At 42.4% G+C, this 18,969-nt stretch overlaps 1 protein-coding gene across 2 annotated transcripts; it reads right to left on the reverse strand.

Moving 5' to 3' along the window:
* Nucleotides 1-575: 575 nt before the first annotated feature.
* Nucleotides 576-18,621, reverse strand: NDUFS1 (NADH:ubiquinone oxidoreductase core subunit S1). Of its 2 annotated transcripts, none has more exons than XM_033170068.1 (19): nucleotides 18,512-18,621; nucleotides 15,573-15,656; nucleotides 14,296-14,387; nucleotides 13,533-13,640; nucleotides 12,062-12,138; nucleotides 11,663-11,744; nucleotides 11,440-11,570; nucleotides 10,167-10,352; nucleotides 9,083-9,217; nucleotides 8,502-8,616; nucleotides 7,825-7,970; nucleotides 6,841-6,969; nucleotides 5,960-6,089; nucleotides 5,389-5,549; nucleotides 4,671-4,825; nucleotides 2,442-2,617; nucleotides 1,314-1,448; nucleotides 1,112-1,184; nucleotides 576-917 (listed from the first exon to the last, which is right to left on the reverse strand). In XM_033170068.1, the coding sequence occupies exons 2-19, from the start codon at nucleotides 15,634-15,636 to the stop codon at nucleotides 826-828; spliced, it is 2,187 nt and encodes a 728-aa protein (XP_033025959.1). In that variant the 5' UTR covers nucleotides 15,637-15,656; nucleotides 18,512-18,621; the 3' UTR covers nucleotides 576-825. The 2 variants fall into 2 exon arrangements, with proteins under 2 accessions (XP_033025959.1, XP_033025951.1); XM_033170060.1 differs by lacking the exon at nucleotides 18,512-18,621 and adding an exon at nucleotides 18,419-18,502 and having other exon boundaries at nucleotides 15,573-15,654.
* Nucleotides 18,622-18,969: the final 348 nt, after the last annotated feature.

Below are 18,969 nucleotides of genomic sequence, written 5' to 3' on the forward strand. Positions count from 1 at the left end.
CCCGGGTTACGCACGCGATCCGTTCCAGGCCGCTGTGCGTAATGCGGGTGTGCGTATCCCGAACGCATGAAAAAACCCGAAAAACCGGAAGTAGTGCGATTTGAACGCTTCTGCGCATGAGCGAAGTGCGCAGAAGCATTCTGCGCATCCGAGGGGCGCACGCTGGTCACACGCGTTCCAGGTTGCGGGTGTTCTTAACTTGAACGTCCGCAACCCGGGGTTCCACTGTACTTTTAGAATAATACAGTTCTGAGCCATTGTAAAACAAAACTCCTATATCACTTTTCCTTATTTTCAAAGTTTTAAGACATACCCAAACTGTAAAGTCCAAATTTCCTTTGAATTGAAATAGGGCGGGGGGGGGGAGTATTTCTAATGGAATCTTTAACCTGTTGGTGAGTTAGTTGTACAAACCTACCAATGTCACATTAACTAAATGTTTCTGCAAAAAAGTAACAAGATGCTTGCAACATTGTTTCACATTGCAAGTGTTACGATTTCACCTCTGTCCAAAGTTTGCCAGCCGTAAATTTTATATTTAACTTACTGGAGACACACAGTGCAGAGAAACAGTATTACATATGTAAAACTGCTTTAATTTTACATCATTTTTGTACACAATCAGTATACATAATATGTATGTCTAAATACATTTAAGTTGTGCTGAACATAATTAGCAAATGAACACTGGACAGCTGGCTTTACATAAACTTTCACCGGCATTCATAAAGAAAGTGGAAACCTAAATAGACCACCACAAAATTGTTATTTTTGGAAAAAAGTCGTAAGGATGCCTGCTCTGACAATGGCAACTCTAGGATTTCCTTAGCAGATGGAGGGTTCTTCAACAGCCTTGGCCCCTTCGGTAACAGCTTTAACACATTTAGCCATTGTCTGTGATGCTCTAGAAATGGGATCTGCAAAGAAAAACACGTCTATTAGCTCTAGAAGTTTTAAGACTTACAAGTGTTGTTCACTGAACATGGTATCTGCAATTAAAAGTATTTTACACGGAAACAAAATTGGTATGCCTCTCAACTGAAGAAACAGGAAATATGATGTATCCATGTATTAAGTAAGACACACTATTAAGATCATGTACTGCTGTTACCTGTCATATAGAAGTCTTTAACTGTGAGCTGGGGTGGAACAAGAGGATCACCAAGAAGTTTCTGATTAACTGCCTGCATTGAAAAAGAATAAGCAGTCATCTTTATGAAAATAATTGTTCTCACTTGCCCTGTGGTACCTTTTTCAGCAGGACACAAGACACACTTATTTTGCTATAGCTGCATAAATGTAGAACCCCATACCTTTGACAGCTCATTTGCTTGGCTAAAGTAGTTTGCTTCTTCCACATCATCATATCTGACCAAGTTAGGAGATACTTCTTCTAATCTGCTCCTCACTTGATCAAGTGTGTCATATGGGAGGGTCATGCCAGCTATCTGAAAGAAGAAAGTGGGAGGAAGAAACTCAAGACTGGGTTCAGATTTGTTCCTTGTTGGAAAACACACTACCTCTGCAAGGAACATGCTTAAAAGGGTACATCTTGAAAGGTACAGGATTGTATCCAACTTAGGACACCCCCTTGAAATCCATGAACCTCAGTCACATCCATTGAGTTCAATGAGTCTACCTTGTGTAGGACTAAGATCGGATACAATTCATAATTATTAGGGTAAATAGGGCAACCATTTAGCAAAGTAGAAATACTGATTGGCTCAAGTACAAGAGAAAGCGAAATGGTTTGCAAATTTGTTTATGCCTAGCATCCCACCCAGGTTTGTTAGAATTTGTTCAGTTCCAAACGGTGTGTCTTAACTGATTCAAACCACTGAGCAAAATCAACAATGTTACCATCCTTCTCCACACAGTCAAGCACGCAAATAAGTCAGTCCACACACACTTTAAGCAGGACTTGCCAGATTCAACCGAAGTCCTAATTCAAGAAAAGATATTTCACATAAGTGGTCTACTTCTAATATTTGCACTTCATAGCAATTCATTTCGGAGGACTGCAGTCCAGTGGAGCTTCCAGATAGGATGTCCAGACCAGAATGCTCATGCCAAAGTTTGGTTTGTCATGACGTCTGAACAAAGGCATGATTGTGTTCTTCAAACCAACCAAAAGCATTAAGCTAACAGCAAACTTGGTTACTGCTCTCTGGTTGCTTGTGGGGAGAGAGAAAACACAAGCCTGGGTTCTGGCATCACAACAAGTCAGACTAACTTGTTTCCCAGCAGCACCAGGAGCAGGGAAGGAATCGATCGAAAACTTCTTAGCAACATATACCAACCAGCACACTGCTTGTTCATATTCAACCACAGCTTGTTTTAAAATGTGTAGTGACATGACATGAGAACCAAGCCAGTATATAAATGCAGTATGATAATCAAAAGACTGTTACTGGAAAGCTTCATTTCTACACTTGCAGTACCTCAGAGATTGCTCTAATTATTCTCCAGTCTTCTCTTGCCATGCCAGGTGGTGTTACGGCTACTCTGGTTTGTTGAGCTCTACCTTCGGTGTTCACATATGTTGCAGCCTTTTCGGTATAAGCTGCTCCTGGAAGAATAACATCTGCCATAGGAGCGCCTACGTCACCATGGTGCCCTGAAACGGAATCCAGTAAGAAGTGTCAGTAGCAATGGGAAACTTCACAGTGTGACTGTACTGTATGTTTAAATTTCTGTATGTTTAAATTTCTTTATAAAAGTCTAGATTACATTTAGATAGTTAGGTGAAAATTGCACTTCAAGAACTCCGCTAATTTCTCTTTTCTGCTGTCTTGGCTTGATTAGTCTCCTTCAGTTCTACTTTTGACTGGCTGAAGTTTGCTTTTCCAGTATTGTGTTTGGATATCCTGTTTTTATCTCTAGCTACAGTTTTGAAGAAATTGTTATACAAACTGCTACTATTTTCAAGCGATAGGCTTGCTGACATCACCTTACAGAGACAGAATGCCTTTTAATACTTTGTATGTATTTATATATTAAACCCATACTTTAGTGCCTGTATAAAGGTTTTCAAAATGAAGCTCTCTGTTTTAATTTTCTCAGTTGTGGTACTAGAAACTTCCCCATTGCCAACGAATGTAAATCCGATATCATCATGTATCCTAACTTTACACCATGCACTGCTAAGTACTCTTTTTATTAATCTTGTGCTCTTTTAGCTCTTTCTATCCTTGGGTTACAAAACGGCACACTTCTGATTCAGCTCTGGTTCATGGTTTGTTATGTCTTAACCAGGACATTGTAAAAGCCTATACATATTCCCTCAAGAATTCCCCCCTTATCAAAGGTTTAGCATTTTACCTGCTGGGATTATCAGACCATTTATTTCAGGTTAAATAGCTCTTCACTATGTTCAATGTAATTTATATTTTAAGATTTCTTCTAGAAAGGAATCTCTCTCTCTAAATTGTGTATACTCTCTCTTTCCACTACTGACCAATGCAACTATGAAAATTCTACCAGTTTAGACAAATTAACTGTGCTAGCTGATAGGATTCATGTAAGTTTCTATGTTGCTTAAAATAATTTAGTTCTCCTAATTTAGGAAGAAGGAACGCGGGTGGCACTGTGGTCTAAACTACAGAGCCTAGGGTTTGCCAATCAGAAGGTCGGCGGTTCGAATCCCCACGACGAGGTGAGCTCCCGTTGTTCGGTCCCAGCCCCTGCCCACCTAGCAATTTGAAAGCACGTCAAAGTGCAAGTAGATAAATAGGTACCACTCCGGCAGGAAGGTAAACGGTGTTTCCGTGCACTGCTCTGGTTCGCCAGAAGCAGCTTAGTCATGCTGGCCCCATGACCCGGAAGCTGTCTGCGGACAAACACCGGCTCCCTCGGCCTATAGAGCGAGATAAGCGCGCAACGCCAGAGTCATCCGCAACTGGACCTAACAGTCAGGGGTACCTTTACCTTCACCTTTAATTTAGGAAGTAATCTGGCTCTCAAACACAAGCCACCCACTCTAGTCATCATAGAAGGCATAGCGCAAACACTGACATTAGGTTTAATTTATTAGGGATAAAGTCCCCTTAAAACACAAATCAGCATTCAACACTCCATTTCTTCCGCGCCAAAGTATACTTCTACTTAACAGCTAATTCTGGCCTTCAAATCAGGAAACAGAACATAAAAAGTACAGCTTTAACATAAAACAAAAAACTCTGAAACAAGTTTTTGGGAAAGGCAGAGGGCTACGGAAATGGTGCTTATTTTCTAAGCACTTATTTGATACCCGGTATAGTGAGCCCGAGGCAATTGGTATGTGTAAAGGCAAACATTTCAAACAACAGGTGGAAACATCTGTAATAAGCAGAGGTACAACTGGGAGTTAAGTCATTCACCTGAAACATACTTCAGACTCAAACACGTGTCCTCATTGCTTTATGTAGCTTGCTCCAATTCTTCATTTCTTAGGGATTGATTCAACTAAATAGTTGGATGAGTGGGAGCCAGCACAAGGAGTCCTGCTAGTGAAAAAGGACTCTCCCCACCACCACCAAATTGGCTTAGGAGGTCAGGAGAACCCTCACAGCAGTGGCGGGGGCAGAGGAGAGGGGAGATCATTCTACCAGGAAAGCAGAAATGCTTGTGATGAGGAAATTAGAGCAACATTAAATTCCGCCCTTAATTTGTGAGCAGATGGTGCAACTTACCCTGGTAAATTATAAAGCAATTCTGAGGCAAATCTTGCCGAGTAACACAGCCTGCATCAGCCCCTAAAAGGTACAACACTTTAGGAGGGTTCTTCCGGATCGCATCCACTCCTGGCTTGTAGCCTAGGTCAAGGGCAGCTACTTGGCTTGCAACCCTGTCAAGGAAGAGATTACAATTTCACCTGATTATCCAAAATTCCTCTCTCAAAATCCGAGTAATTTCTAAAATATCCAGCGAGCATAAATCCTAAGTTATTCGTTCAGATCCACAGCTATAAAACATGCTGAACGTTGTTACCAGGACAAAGCCCAATTATCTGAAGCACTTTCTAAACTCTCTAACAATGCATGAAAACACACTATCAATGAGAAATGGGGGTGGGGCTAATTTGGGACAAATATGTATACTGTACACAAAAAATGAGCTTTTACTTAGAGTTCGTGTTCCATGCTCAATTTTGAAACAAGCTTCTATTTGGCTCTGAATGCATATGAGCATGTCCTGCTAATGCCATTGCTGGACAATACCCCCTTTATAGATTAAGTTGACACAATGTTTGGTTCTACAAACAAGCAACCGTTTTGCAATATATATTTCCCAGTAGATCTCTATCTCACACTTGAGCCAGATGAACGAAGCCAACAGCTTTGCCCTAGGAAGCCTTTAAACCTCACCATACAAGACAATAAAAAAGGGACGAAGACATGTTGAGCAAACCTATGAAGAATGTTCATGACTTTCCAGTTGGGATCAGCTCCACTTTTTGTACTTGCATTTTGTGCAATGGTGGAAATGGCTGAATGAATGGCTGCCCCATCACCACGCTGAAGTGCTGCACTGCCAACCACGACCATTGGCTTTTTAGCCTGGTTCAGGACCTGTGCGGAAGTTGCAAGAGAGCAGAATGTTAACCTCAGAGCTAACATACTGAATTGAAAAGGCCAACAACAGCTTTTAAAAACAAATTTGTGGCAACATTTGCAAATGCGCTTTTAGTAGGCAGTTTCCCTATCTGGATGAGGGAGGTAGAATCTCTTCTAGCTGGGGGTCATGCTCCCCCTAGAGGTGTCCTAGCTTGGGGGTGCTCCTGGGTCCTTCATTTCCATTGGAGGAACAAGTGATTTCTATGGTGTGGAGTGCCTTCTACCAGGCTGTTCTCAAAAGCATACTAAATATGAACCCATACATGAGTACTAAATATCACCAACATTTTGCAAAATTTAATACCTTGCTAAAATCTTTGATTATAATACTACCACTCCAAAGCACTGCATTTTTTTTAAGGTACCTTGCTGAATGGGTGTTTTTCTGAAGCAATGTCCAGGAGTATCTGTGGGGAATCTCCCAGGTGATCATATGTGTAAGTCAAGTCAACTTGGCTGCCCACAAGAGCCACTTTAAGTTCATTGTGTAGCCAGCTGAAAATGGAGCACGAAAAATGCTATTAAGGTTTTATAATGTGCAGAGAAATCAGTGCATGGTCATTTTATTTTTGCACAATATATTCTTGCAAGAGTTCCTTGTACAGAAGCTGCTGGAACTAACAGGTGCGCTGCACCCAAAGACAGGTATGAGCAGCGCTTTTTTCAGGGCGTTCTCAAGGGTACGCAGTACTGGCACCTCTTTTGTTGTTGTTAAAAAGTGTGGACCTTACTGTAACAACTTCATGGTGAGTATCTGTACCTATCTTTCTGGAAAAAGGCACTGAGTAGGGGCCCTAATTTTTAAGACATAAAACAGATGCAACACCTTAAATGTATTCATTTGACATTCTCCTCTCCTGATGCATTGCATCAGAGAATGTTGTGCTATTTCCCAGCTTTTCAGGGACAGCTTGCTAGGCAGCATGAAGACTACTCTAGCAAGGAGATTGTATGAATTGCTTAAAATGTATTGATCTATGATCTTATGAAATGCAGTTTTGGAGCTCTTGCATTTTTTTATTCTGAAAGTACTCCTTTTTCTTAGTACAATAACCAAAACAGGCACAGTCCATTAATGTGTAATGTTGCATTAGCACAATGCACAGCAAACTACAGCCATCAAGACATTACCGGTAAGTCCAAATTAAATAGTTCCCAATTTATGTTCATACGTAGCAGGACCCAATATTCCACTTCCAAGATGCAGTTTCTCATTTGCATCTACTACTTTCATGAAGCTACAAACCTCTTTCGGATTCTGGCGTTGAAGAGAGGTGCCTCAAAGCGTGGGTTGGTGCCAACCAGGAGCAAGACATCTGCCTCTTCCACTCCTGCAATCTTGGTATTAAGCAAGTAATTAGAACGCAGGTCTGTTCTGTAACAGAATACACAGAAAAAGGGGGAAATATGACTGGGGTATTCCAATAGGAAGGACTGAAATACCTGTTAAGAATACTTTAATTTCATAAAAATACTAGCTCTCAAAATAATAAATCCAAATCCTGGTCCTGGATTCCACTGTGCATGAAAATAAACTAATATGGTGATATGAGCCTTTTCACTTTCTTCTGTGAAAATGGCTCTATGCTTGCTTTATACCTGCAGTCAATGCTTTTCCTAACAAGATGGGAAACTAAGAAGTCATACAATACTGTGTGGAGAACAGTCTAGAGGCACATCAATGAAAAGCACTATTGTGATACTATACCTGCCTCTACTAAAACTTACGTGATCCTCTTAATATATACAGTTCTGATATGCCAAAACTGACAACTCACAAGCTGATCTGACATCTGAAGGCAGCCCTGTTTATGGAGGTTTTTAATGTTTGCTGTTTATTGTGCTTTTAATTCTGTTGGGAGCCACCCAGAGTAGCTGGGGGAACCCAGCCAGATGGGTAGGGTATAAATAAATTTATTGATTATTATTATCTGAGGATATGCTTTTTAGGGCCAGCCCTACCATTAAGCAGAATGAGGCACTCACCTTAGACGGCAAAGGTTGCGCAGTGGCAGCAAGGAGGACAGCCCAGCCAGTACCCCCTAAGCTAGCCTGCTGCCCTCAAAAAGACATGGCCTTATTAAAGTCAAATAAAGATTCAACTGCCTGTCTAATTAGCTTCTGAACATGATATTGGGCTCTATCTTGTCCTAGTCTCAAGCAGAAAATGACTTGGGCTGTCCCTGATGCTTTTAATCCAGCAGTAGTACAGCTGTTAGCATTAACTTACCCAGCTCCTGCAGTAGGGAAGACCTCTTCAGTACACAAGTTGTCAGAGTTTACTCTATTCAGCAAGTCTTTAAGAGATACAAGTGCTTCTGCATCCACAAGTCCTCCTGCGATTGCAGCTATATCATTACCTTGGCTCCCCTGAAGCTGCAAATGAGGAAACAGAATATGGCGTGAGATATTACATTTAAATTTTAGCAGCAAATTTTTTGTTTAAAAAAAACCAATAGTGGAAAAGCTTTCATCTTCGACAACTAGAAAAATAGAGAACAGTAAGCCAATTTCCTCCCCCCCCCAAAAAAAAAATGCAGGTGGGGCATATTGCTTATTCTTTTAAATATCCACAAGATTGCAGAGGAGGAAGCAAAACTATCCTGAAATCTAGAAGATAGCATTCAAGATATAAAATGGCTCTTCAGAGTCCACAATGCAAAACAAGTTCCTGAGCTACACCTTAAAATTACAAGATGTGTAATGCAATTAACCCCTGAATTCTAAAGTGAAGAAAGCATCGCTTAAGTTCAAATTTCACTCCCCCGAATTATAAGAACTTTAGTTAATGATTGCAGTGTAGTCATTAGTAATGATTTCATTAGGTTCAGTACTACTGTGAAAGTAGTCGGTCAAGCACCGTAGCTATGGTCAAGAGTACCCTGTAAGAAAACAATATTTTCTTACCACTCCTGCCACACGGCTCAAGGCCTCTTCCCAAGACACATAAGTGAACCGCCCTTCTTCATTCTTTATCATTGGCTCAATAAGACGCTGACGTTTCAAACCATCATAAGCAAATCTGCAGTGAAGATCAAGATAATGATGAAGCAACTGCTGAAGGAAAAACCCAGCTATCAGCAGCTACTTCATTAACTGACACCTATCAGCATACCACCCTTTTCAGAGTTTGAATTACTTTGTCATTTTCTATAGCGTGCATACTTAAGTGTTTTGTTCATAACCAGACCTTAAGAGGAAATGGCCAAAGAAAGTTTAAAAAATCTACAATTTTAAAATTAGAAGAATACAATTAGGTACTGAAGAATCCTACTGAAGAATATGCACAGCTATGCCCTAAAAATTTCCAGAGAAGATAGCAGTGAATTTTTTTTGTGCTGCAACAGATGATCGACATCCATTTGCAAGTAATTCTTGAACTGTTCCTAAATCTTCAAGCATGGAATGAAGAGAGTGTTGTAACTATTATTTTTGTACTAAAATTCTCTTCTGAGAATATCATGTTCTACATACATGATAAAGCATACCTTGTTTTATCGGATATCCATTCCTCATTGATATCTTCATGTAGTCTTGGCAAAATCCTCATCACTTCTCCTGTTCGAGTGCTTACCACAATGTTACTCCCTACTGCATCAAGAACATCAATGGATTCTGTCTTCCTAAGGGAAAAGAACAGAGTCCTTCAATTGCAAAAGTTCAGGATACTGTTATCTGGAGAACAGATCTTGCACTAAACATTCCCAAATGCTCCCAGGTTTCTAAGAACTCTAATCATGGACAAGTATGACTAACCTCCCATAATATATTGCAACTCAGAAGTCAGCAACTACCAGCACTTAATATAAATTCAGACTGTAAAGGACTACTGCCTATCTCATTACTACCACTCTTTCCTCACCCTTCCCTTCTCAGTTCTGCATCCTGAGCAGCCTATACCAGCAGCAGCAACAATTTTTTGTACCCCACCCATCTGACTGGGTTGTCCCAGTTACTCTGGGCGGCTTCCAACATCAAGTACAGAAACAACACAACAGAACATCAGGGATTAAAAGTGTCGTGATACAGGGCTGCCTTCAGACATCTAGAAAAGGTCGTATAATTATTTATCTCTTCATGACATCTGATGGGAGGACGTTCCACAGGGCAGGTGGGCATGACCCACTGCCTAGTTCCCTGCGGCAAGCAATTTTGCTTCAAGAATGGCTGAACTGGAGTAACCAAGCACTGTTGCTGGTGCCACCATCTGACATGAAGCAGAAGCTACATGGTTCTGAAAGAGACCAGAATTGTCCAAAATTGGTGGAAATGCTTATTATGGGCAAGTTATCCCAGGTCAACAGATGTTGTTGTAGAACACACCATCACTGAATGTGCTCTATGGACACATTCCTGAACCACGATAAATTTCATTTATATTAGCTTTTGTATTATTAGGATTCTTATGACCTTCAAAAGGTTCAAGGTTACAAACTACAGCCCAAAAGCCATGGGGGGGGGGGAAACTACGTTCCCATGTCTGAATTAATCTGAATATTTGGCACTTAACATATAACACAATCAAATAATTATATTTAAAGTGACACTTCGAGTGCCAGTGAAGACACATGCCTTGTCTCCCAGGGTCGAGATGTAAAAGCATACGGCTTGGATGTAAGGGCACCTACTGGGCAGATATCAATCACATTGCCGGATAACTCTGACATGAACATTTTCTCAATATAAGTGCCAACTTGCATCTCATTTCCTCTTCCTGTTGTTCCTAGATCATCAACTCCTGCAATCTCACTTGCAAACCTGACAAATGAAAGCAAAAACAAAACACAGCGATACATGAAATGTCAGTTTGTCTTTGCAAGAAAAAAATTCTTTTAAAGAAACAATCAAAAAGAAGGATTTATAACTGAGCACTTCTGAACTAGCAATACTTCAGGTGAATGAAAAGCATTTATAGCCTCATGTGCACAAGTAAATTTCAACAGCCCTAGCCCCGGTAAAGCGTTTATTATAATTGTATGATGTTAGCTGCTCTGAGCCTGGCTTTACCACATTAAAATCTCTCTACATTAATTTATCTTAGTCTTGTGGTGCTTCCAGAAACAGCTCAGGCATTTTATTGCAAAACTCCTGTTTCTTTATGTAAAAAGGAGTTACTCTACAACAACCCAATGAAGACTGAGCATGCTACCGTGTTTCTCCTAAAATAAGACAAAGCCATAAAAGTAAGCCATAGCAGGATTTCTATGCATTTGCGAAATATAAGCCGTTCCCCAAAAATAAGCCAGTGACGCGGCACCTCCCATTAAAACAGCCTGGAGAGGCGTGGCTATGCAGTGTACCGATGCGACATGGTTAAACTAAGACATCCCCTGAAAATAAGCCATACTGTGTTTTGTTGAGGGGGAAAAAAATATAAGACGGTGTCTTATTTTAGGAGAAACACGGTAAGTGGGCATCGTATGGTAACTGACTGCTGGGAGATAAAACAGAACACTGTGGGGGTGGGCTTGAGAAGAGGGAATGAAGTGTCTGGAATCCAACCAGGCAGCACTCCATAGCGCTACACTTTGCTACAGTGGCCAGGTATCCTATTTATAAGCGTAAGTGACCCGACACGAAGCTAAAATAACAGATTTTCACACGAGTGCATTTTTATTCTAGATCCTTGTTTGTGCCCACCTGATTTTACATTATGCAATAGTCATCTGCTCATGTGAAAAATGTGTGGACTCCTTCGGTGCTTCCAGAGAGAGTCCAGCAGTGGAATAGAACTACAGAATGATCTTTCATAAGCAATTGAACGCAAGCAACGGGCTGATGAATGTCCCCAGTAACAAGATATATACATACACACTGTTGGTGTACAAAACAGGGTAGCAGTTACCTAATGCATCGAGTACATTGTATGCACCGGGTCATGATAGTTTTCACTAATGGGCCAAGGTTCTTGTCTTCCACTGCACGTTTGCCTTCCAGAAATCTGCTCCTATCACTGCCAAACATCATTGACTGGTCCTAAAGACAAATAAACCCAAATAAATGAACATACGTGACTGAGGAGCAAAGTTTTACTCCGAAGGCCATTTTAAAAATCCAAGACGCTATACCTGAAGGTCACATTCCCCTCCCTGATCACAGATGGGGCAGTCCAGTGGATGGTTTGCCAACAAGAACTCCATTACACCTTCTCTGTTGGAGGTCAGTAAAAGAGAAACCATCATATTTATTTAGTATTTAATGTATGGTAAAAACACTTTAGTAATACGTGAATTTGTTTATTTTAATACAGCATACTATTAATGTTATGTCCTCCTTTGAAAGTGTGTTCAAACATTACCATTTCTGTTAAAAATGAGTCTTAAAAAACCGAAAACATGCCCAGCTTACTGTTGTAATGTTGAAGACTAAAGATGCACCCTGCTGCACACTTACTTGGGAGTAAGTCACACTGATCTCAGATCTGAGTAGCGTACATTGCAATTTGCACACAATCAGATGGAGCTTACCTTGCTTTCCTAGACTTCTCAGAATTTGTCAGAATGTTCCAACCCTTCATTACTGGCATGGCACAAGCAGCTACTGGCTACAAATACATAAGAAAGCTACATCAATAACAAATTTGTACACATGGATGCTCACATATAGCAGGGCATTATCAATTAAATGCCTCAACTGTTTGCCTTAGTTTCATAATAAACTTATTGATGAAAATCAACACCAAGGCTTAAGATCAGAACAAAAATAAGGAAGTTAACATTCACACAATACATAAATTAATGTAGTCACGGCCAGCAGCTTAGAGGACTTTAAAATCTGACCCAATTCATGGACAGTAGGGTTTATCAGAAGCTAACAGCCATTATAATTCCATGGAACCTCTATTTTAAGATGCAATTTACTACTGAATAAGTTATGGGGGAAGGTGGAGGATCACAGCATGAGATGACAATTGCCTTATCGTGGAATCATAGCACTGCAGAGTTGGAAGGGACCATGAGGGCCATCTAGTTCAGCCCCCTGCAATGTAAGAATCTTTTGCCCAATGTGGGGCTCAAACCCACAACACTGACATTAAGAGTCTCATGCTCCACTGACTGAGCTAGCTTTTATGCTCTCCTTCTGGTCTTCCCCAGAAACATTTGACTGACTTTTGCAGGAAAACAGCTATCCCTTCCTCCAAGGGCTGGACATGCAAACACTGCGTTTATGAACATATACCATAGAAGTATTTAGATGTTTTTGCCAATCACACGGACTGCCGGAACAAGGAAAGGGTTTCAAGAGACAGTCAAGTAAAGAACATATTAACCTTAAATGTTCTAGTCCAGCTGCTTGCCTGTATTTTTTCATCACCAAGTGCTGAGAGATTAAATTCTCAGGCACCAGACATGACACACAAGGTAGGTAGAGCTGCAAGCCTAAAGGGTTCTCAAGCTGTGGGAAAATGGCGTAAGTCACAGTATAGGAATTACATTGTTTGGTGGGTTGGATGCAGCAGCATGTTGCCACCCTGCAATGGGTAAAAGCACATGTGCGCATGCCAGCACTATATGCTACTGAATGCCCTAACTGCCAACAGCTTAACTCCCCTGTTTTCTCAATGGAAACTAAAAGCTGATGCTCATCAATGTGTTTGATAGGATGTCTACAAATATGGTAATAAATGTGTGTAAAATGGTAAAGGACCCCTGGACGGTTAAGTCCAGTCAAATTTGACTATGGGGTGTGGTGCGCGCAAGCGCACACGCACACACACACACACACAATGCCATCCAGCTTTATGTAGCTGAACACAACATTCACAATTATGTCAAAAAGCAACTGCTAGCAGTGGACATATTGCAACTTATAATTTAGGTGCCAGCAAAGTAGTCATTAACTGTTCTGCTAAGCGCCTTACACTTGTCATTAGCTGCCCTGTTGGCTCTTTACACTTCTAGAACACAACAATTTATGAAAGATAAAAGTATTAGTAACCTTGGGAGCTTTCTCTATCTCCACGAGACACATCCTACAATTTCCAGCGACTGACAATCTGTCATGATAGCAAAATCGAGGGATCTGCATTCCAACCTTTTCACAGGCCTACAGAAAAGACAAAACAAAAGAGGGCAAGTGTCAATGTGCATGTTATGAACTTTTTAGCATGTTCCATACAAATATGACTAAGGCTGGAAGTCTATAAGCATTTACCTAGGAAAAAGTCCCATTGAACTCATCATTATCATGATTATTACCCTTCCCTTAACCTTAAGGTCCCAAGGCAGGTTACAATTAAAACAACAGGTCTTACTTCAAAGTAGATATGTTCGGAAAGAACTGTCAGCCTCTCATTTATAAAGAAAAGCTATTATTCTTATCCAAGTATAGTGGTACCCGTTTTCGAATGTAATCCTTTCCAGAAGACCGTTTGAGTTCTGAAACGTTCAAAAACCAAAAACTCAATATGGAAGCCTCAATATGGAAAACTCCATAAGGAAGCCACGTGGCATGTTCGACTTCTGAGGCATTCGAAAACCGAAATGTTCATCAATGGAGATGTTCGAAAAACGAGGTACCACTGTACTTAATTTTCTTTGCAGTTGGTTTGCAATGCTGTAAGGGAATGGAGCCATGAGAAGCAAGGTCCAATGTGCTTTAAAGAGGTATTACAGCAGGTACTGGAGGGGATGCAAATAAATCGAGACAAAAAAAATCTAAATGTGAATAGAAAGAGACAGTGTATCCAAATTTATTCTACCTGAAGTACTGTGGTTCCTGGAGGTACCAATACGGAATTCCCATCAACGAAAACCTCTATCAGGTTGCTGGCTGCTGTAGCTGTTGCACGCACTGAAAGACAAAAGAATAGAATATGGAAAACGTTGCTCAGAAGTCAGATTAAGTACTTTGGATTCATTTACTAGTAACTTACTGAAAGGAAAAACAGGGCACACAAGCTCATACAGGGGAATCCCCACTTAAACAAGGGGTTCTGTTGTTGGCTTCCACACGTGTCAGCAGAATACATGCAAGTCCCATCCCTCCCCTCCTGCCCTGCCCCCTTTCGGAGCCAAAAACGGTGCATGTCAGCGGTCACACCCATGCTGATCATGTGCGAGTTGAGAGGAGCCTGTCCTGCCAAAACCCCCAAAGCATAATATGAATTTAAATTGTCAGTCATCTAGGTGCTGGAATATAATATTTTATTAATTTTAACCTATCAAACTGACCTTTGATAGAGAAAAAACATTTAATTCCCTAGGATGGTATTATCTGCACAGTGTGTTTTATACCACGGATTGTTCAGACCATAATTTATCATTACAAGAATGACCCACAGCAAGTCCTAGGTTTCTGCGCTTCCCCACTGTGATGAGGAGTTCAGTTTTTATTTCCTTTTAGGATTATCTGGAGCTTGCCATATAATCTCAACCTGGACAAATTGGATTAATCTTAATGGTTAGTTGCAATATGCCAACATCAATTCATACTTTTTTAAGCCTGCTTATTTGAACCAAACATTGTTAAGATTAGTCACAGTTTAGGGTCTGACTGATATGCTAAATTGCAGTCAATCCGAAACAAACTTCTGATTCCTTCCTTGCCAGGGGGAAGTGGGGGATGTATTACATTCATATACAGCAAGAAGCTGTTTCTAAGCATTAAAATGAAGTATTTTCTCTAAAAGGAGGTGTGTTTAAAAACAATACAAATTATGACAATTCATTATAGTCCTTACTTCTCCATTAAATCACTTTGATAGAAATCTTTAAATAAACAATACAGTGCAGACAATTTTCTTTAGAATTCAGTAAAAAGCCAGCAAGTTTGTATGAACTTCGTTAAGACTTCAAAAAAGCCTTACAAATTAAACAGAATGGTTTCTCCTCCACCAAAATGGAATTTGTCTTCATTCTAAGTGCATAATTAAACTTCAGACATCTGAATTATCTGTGAATTGCCGAGTCTATAATGAAAATTACAACAAAACTGGAGAGTTACTATATAAATGGACTGGATATAAAGGCAACTTACCACATCCTTTAGTAGTCTGAGTGACACCAGCTAAGGCCTTGTGGACAGCAGGGAGTCGCAACATGGTGCTGGCAATAAGGTGCTGGCGATAAGACATTAAAATTAAAGTTTAAAATGAGATTCAAACAAGAGCTTGTTAAATTTAAAATAACTGAAAAATTGTTTAAATTCATAACCCAACATATCTGACATCCAAGCATGCAGATATGGTCACCCATGCAAGAATTACACAAGTCCCATTCAGGTGTTCACTCCCACAATACTGTCACATTCCTACTGCCTTCCATGCATTGTAAGGAAGGTCTGAAGCAGGGAACGTGCTCTGTACGTGAAAGCTCCCTGGCATTCAGCCTCTGGGCCTAAGGTTCCCCACCCCAGCTTACAGCTTTTACAAAATTTAAAAAACCTCAAGTACAAAATGTGAAAGGTAAGCAGAGTACATAAACGTTTCACACAGTATACACTGTATGTGGGTTGTCATCACACCTATTAAAGAGACTTCTTCACAACTCTTAAAAGTGCAGGAGCTCCTTTGCACTCAGTCCCTAAATCTGCCCACTAAGAAAGAGAAGGATCATAAGAAAGATGCCATAATCACTGTGGACACTCCCCCAGGGCAGAATATGGTGAAAATTACTCCAGAGTAAATGGCAAAAAAATCCTAAGGAGGCAGATTTTGAGCCATAAGAATTGCCACTAAATCTGTATCATAAAAAGAGATAGCTTGTAGCTGTGCTGTCTATACAGTACATGTAGCACTGCTGGCAGATGATGCCCTGCAATGCTCTTCTACTGTCTTCATAAGGGCAAACGGGCATACTGTATATACTTGAGTATAAGCCTAGTTTTTCAGCACATTTTTTGTGCTGAAAAAGCTGCCCTCGGCTTATACTCGAGTGAGGTGGGCGGTTGGGGCGGCAAGAAAGAAGCCCTTTCTCTCCACTCGTGCCGCTGCTGCCCGCTCACCCAGTCAACCATTCCTTAAGAAGTGTACAAGAACAGCGGTTCTTTACTCTCCCCAGGCAGCTTGTTCCATTCCTGAACTGCTCGCATAAATGCAAACTTGGCAAAGGAGGAAGAGGAAGGAGCAGCCCAAAGGGCTGCTTTCGGGCTGCTCATTCCTCCTCCTCCACAGCGGCAAAGGTGAATCGGCTTATACTTGAGTCAATAAGCTTTCCCAGGTTTTTGTAGGAAAATTAGGTGCCTCGGTTTATATTCGGGTCGGCTTATACTCGGGTATATACGGTATCTGGAAGAAAGCAAACAAATGCTAGCCATACAATAAATATAGCAACACTGAGCGGCCAATGGGAAAGTGTATAAAATTGCACCATAAGCAAGCAAGCCAAGCAGGGCTAGGATCACATTGTGAACCTGCTGCTGTTCTTGTAAACAGGTGTGCTTGGTGGGCCTCTTTTCATAGAATTTTAGAGTTGGAAGGGATCCCAAGGGTCATCTAGTCCAACCCCTTGCAATGCAGAAATCTCAGCTAAAGCTTCAAGCCATTGGTTTGGGTCCTACCCTCTGCGGAAGCAGAAAACAAGCTTACTCCTTCCTTCATGTGACAGCCCTTCAGATAAGATGGCAATCGTATCTCCTCTGTCACCTCTTTCCCAGGTTAAACAGACCCAACTCGTTCAATTGTTCTCTCATAAGGCTTGGTTTCCAGACCCTCAATCATCACCTTGAGCAGCCCTCCTCTGCACACATTCCAGCTTGTCTAAATTCTTCTTCAACTGTGGTGCCCAGAACTGGACACAGTACTCCTGGTGTGGTCTGACCAAGGGAGAAAAGAGCAATGCTATGACTTCCCTTGATCGGAACACTCTACTTATGCAGATGCAGCCTAGAACAGCATCCCTTTACAGTCGTACCTCCTCGGGTTACAGACGCTTCAGGTTACAGACTCCCCTAACCCGGAAGTAGTACCTCAGGTTAAGAACTTTGCTTCAGGATGAGAACAGAAATCATGTGGCAGTGGCTGCAGGAGGCCCCATGTATTTTTGCTGCTGCATTACACTGTTGACTCAAGTTAAGCTTGCGGTCCGCGAAGACCCCCCTCAACAGACTTTTCAAATGTACTACCGGCAAGTCAGCTGCCTGCCCCAAATTATTATACTGGTGCATCTGGTTATTCCTTAAGTGCAGAACCTTTTTTTTAGTTCGGGCCTAGTTCTCAAATCTGTAAATGTATTGAACTCCGATTCTCTCCTCTGCGCCATATTAGCCACGGTTTGGAGTCATCTGGCCCTTTCCCTCTCTTGTACTTTTTTCCGATCGATTGGAAAGTTTAATGGGTGGGATGGGATGTGTGGGACAAGAATAGTGGAACTGTAGAATTGAAAGGGAACCCCAAGAGTCATCTAGCCCAACCCACTGCGAAATACTCATCCTGGCGCCCCGCCATCCCTGGGTGGGCTCGAACCACCCACCTGGTTAAGCAACCCGGCGCCCTCACCCGCTGCGCCACCTGGACCGTGTGTCCTAGAGAGCAGCATTCGCTCATTTTTGCGGCTGCACCGCGATGCCCGGCTCCTGCTTACGGCCACGGGGGTGGCGGGATGAGCACCTCCCTCTCCGCACCCTCTGCCAGCTCACGAAAGGTGACCTTTGGGCGCCCCTGAGGGCGGCGGGACACCTGCCTGCTATTTCCCGAGGCCCGGCTCGTCTCCAGTGTAGGGAGCCCGGCGTGGGGAAGCGAGGGGCCGTCTTTTATTACCACACGGGGCGACACGACGAGGGAGGAAGCCAGCAAGGGGAGTCTCCACCGAGGACGCTGAGGGGGCGCAGGCAGCCCGACGACCCCGCTCAAGGGCGCCGCGAAGGCGAAGCGGACAGCGGCCTACCTACGCGCCTCCCTTCGGCCCGGAGCAGGGAAACGGGACGGAAAGTACCGCGGAGGCCCTTTTGCCCGCCGCGCCCCGACCTTCCTCCCGTTACCTCCTCCTTGGCCCGGCGTGGGGGGTGGGCGGGAACCCGGTCCGGCCTTAGCGACCCAGGACGCCTCTTCCGCCGCCTCCTCAGAAGCGGTCTCCTCAGTGATCAAGATGGCGGCGGGACCTCGGCGATTTCCGCGACGCGCTCGGCAACATTCGGAGAGGACGCCGCCGACCTCCAGCGGCCTGCACGCAAGTTCCGCCGTCAATTGAAAACAAACCTTGGTGAGCCAACCGTTGATTTTCCTCCTTGATTGACGCGAGCGTTGATCCGCCTCCTCATATCATAGCTTCCGGTTTTTGAAACCTGCGGAGGGGAGGGGCCGGTCCGTTAGAAACAAAAGGGGAGAAGCACCGCCCCTTCCTTGATTGACGTGAGAGCTGTTCCCGCCTCCTTCTGTCATAAATCTGTAACCCTGCGACTTTCAAACAGGCGGGGCGGGGGCGTGTCCGTTATTCCG

The sequence above is a fragment of the Lacerta agilis genome, chromosome 1 (genome assembly GCF_009819535.1).
Source record: "Lacerta agilis isolate rLacAgi1 chromosome 1, rLacAgi1.pri, whole genome shotgun sequence".
NCBI lineage: Eukaryota > Metazoa > Chordata > Lepidosauria > Squamata > Lacertidae > Lacerta > Lacerta agilis.

Bases quoted from the DNA above. Each gene is read 5' to 3' on its own strand.
- NDUFS1 (XM_033170068.1), bottom strand. From the start codon at position 15,636: ATGTTGCGACTCCCTGCTGTCCACAAGGCCTTAGCTGGTGTCACTCAG. The intron at 6,090-6,840 runs GTTTGTAGCTTC...CTCCATTTTCAG, and splicing joins AACGCCAGAATCCGAAAGAG to CTGGCTACACAATGAACTTA. The intron at 4,826-5,388 runs GTTTGCTCAACA...CTTCCTTGACAG, and splicing joins GTCATGAACATTCTTCATAG to GGTTGCAAGCCAAGTAGCTG.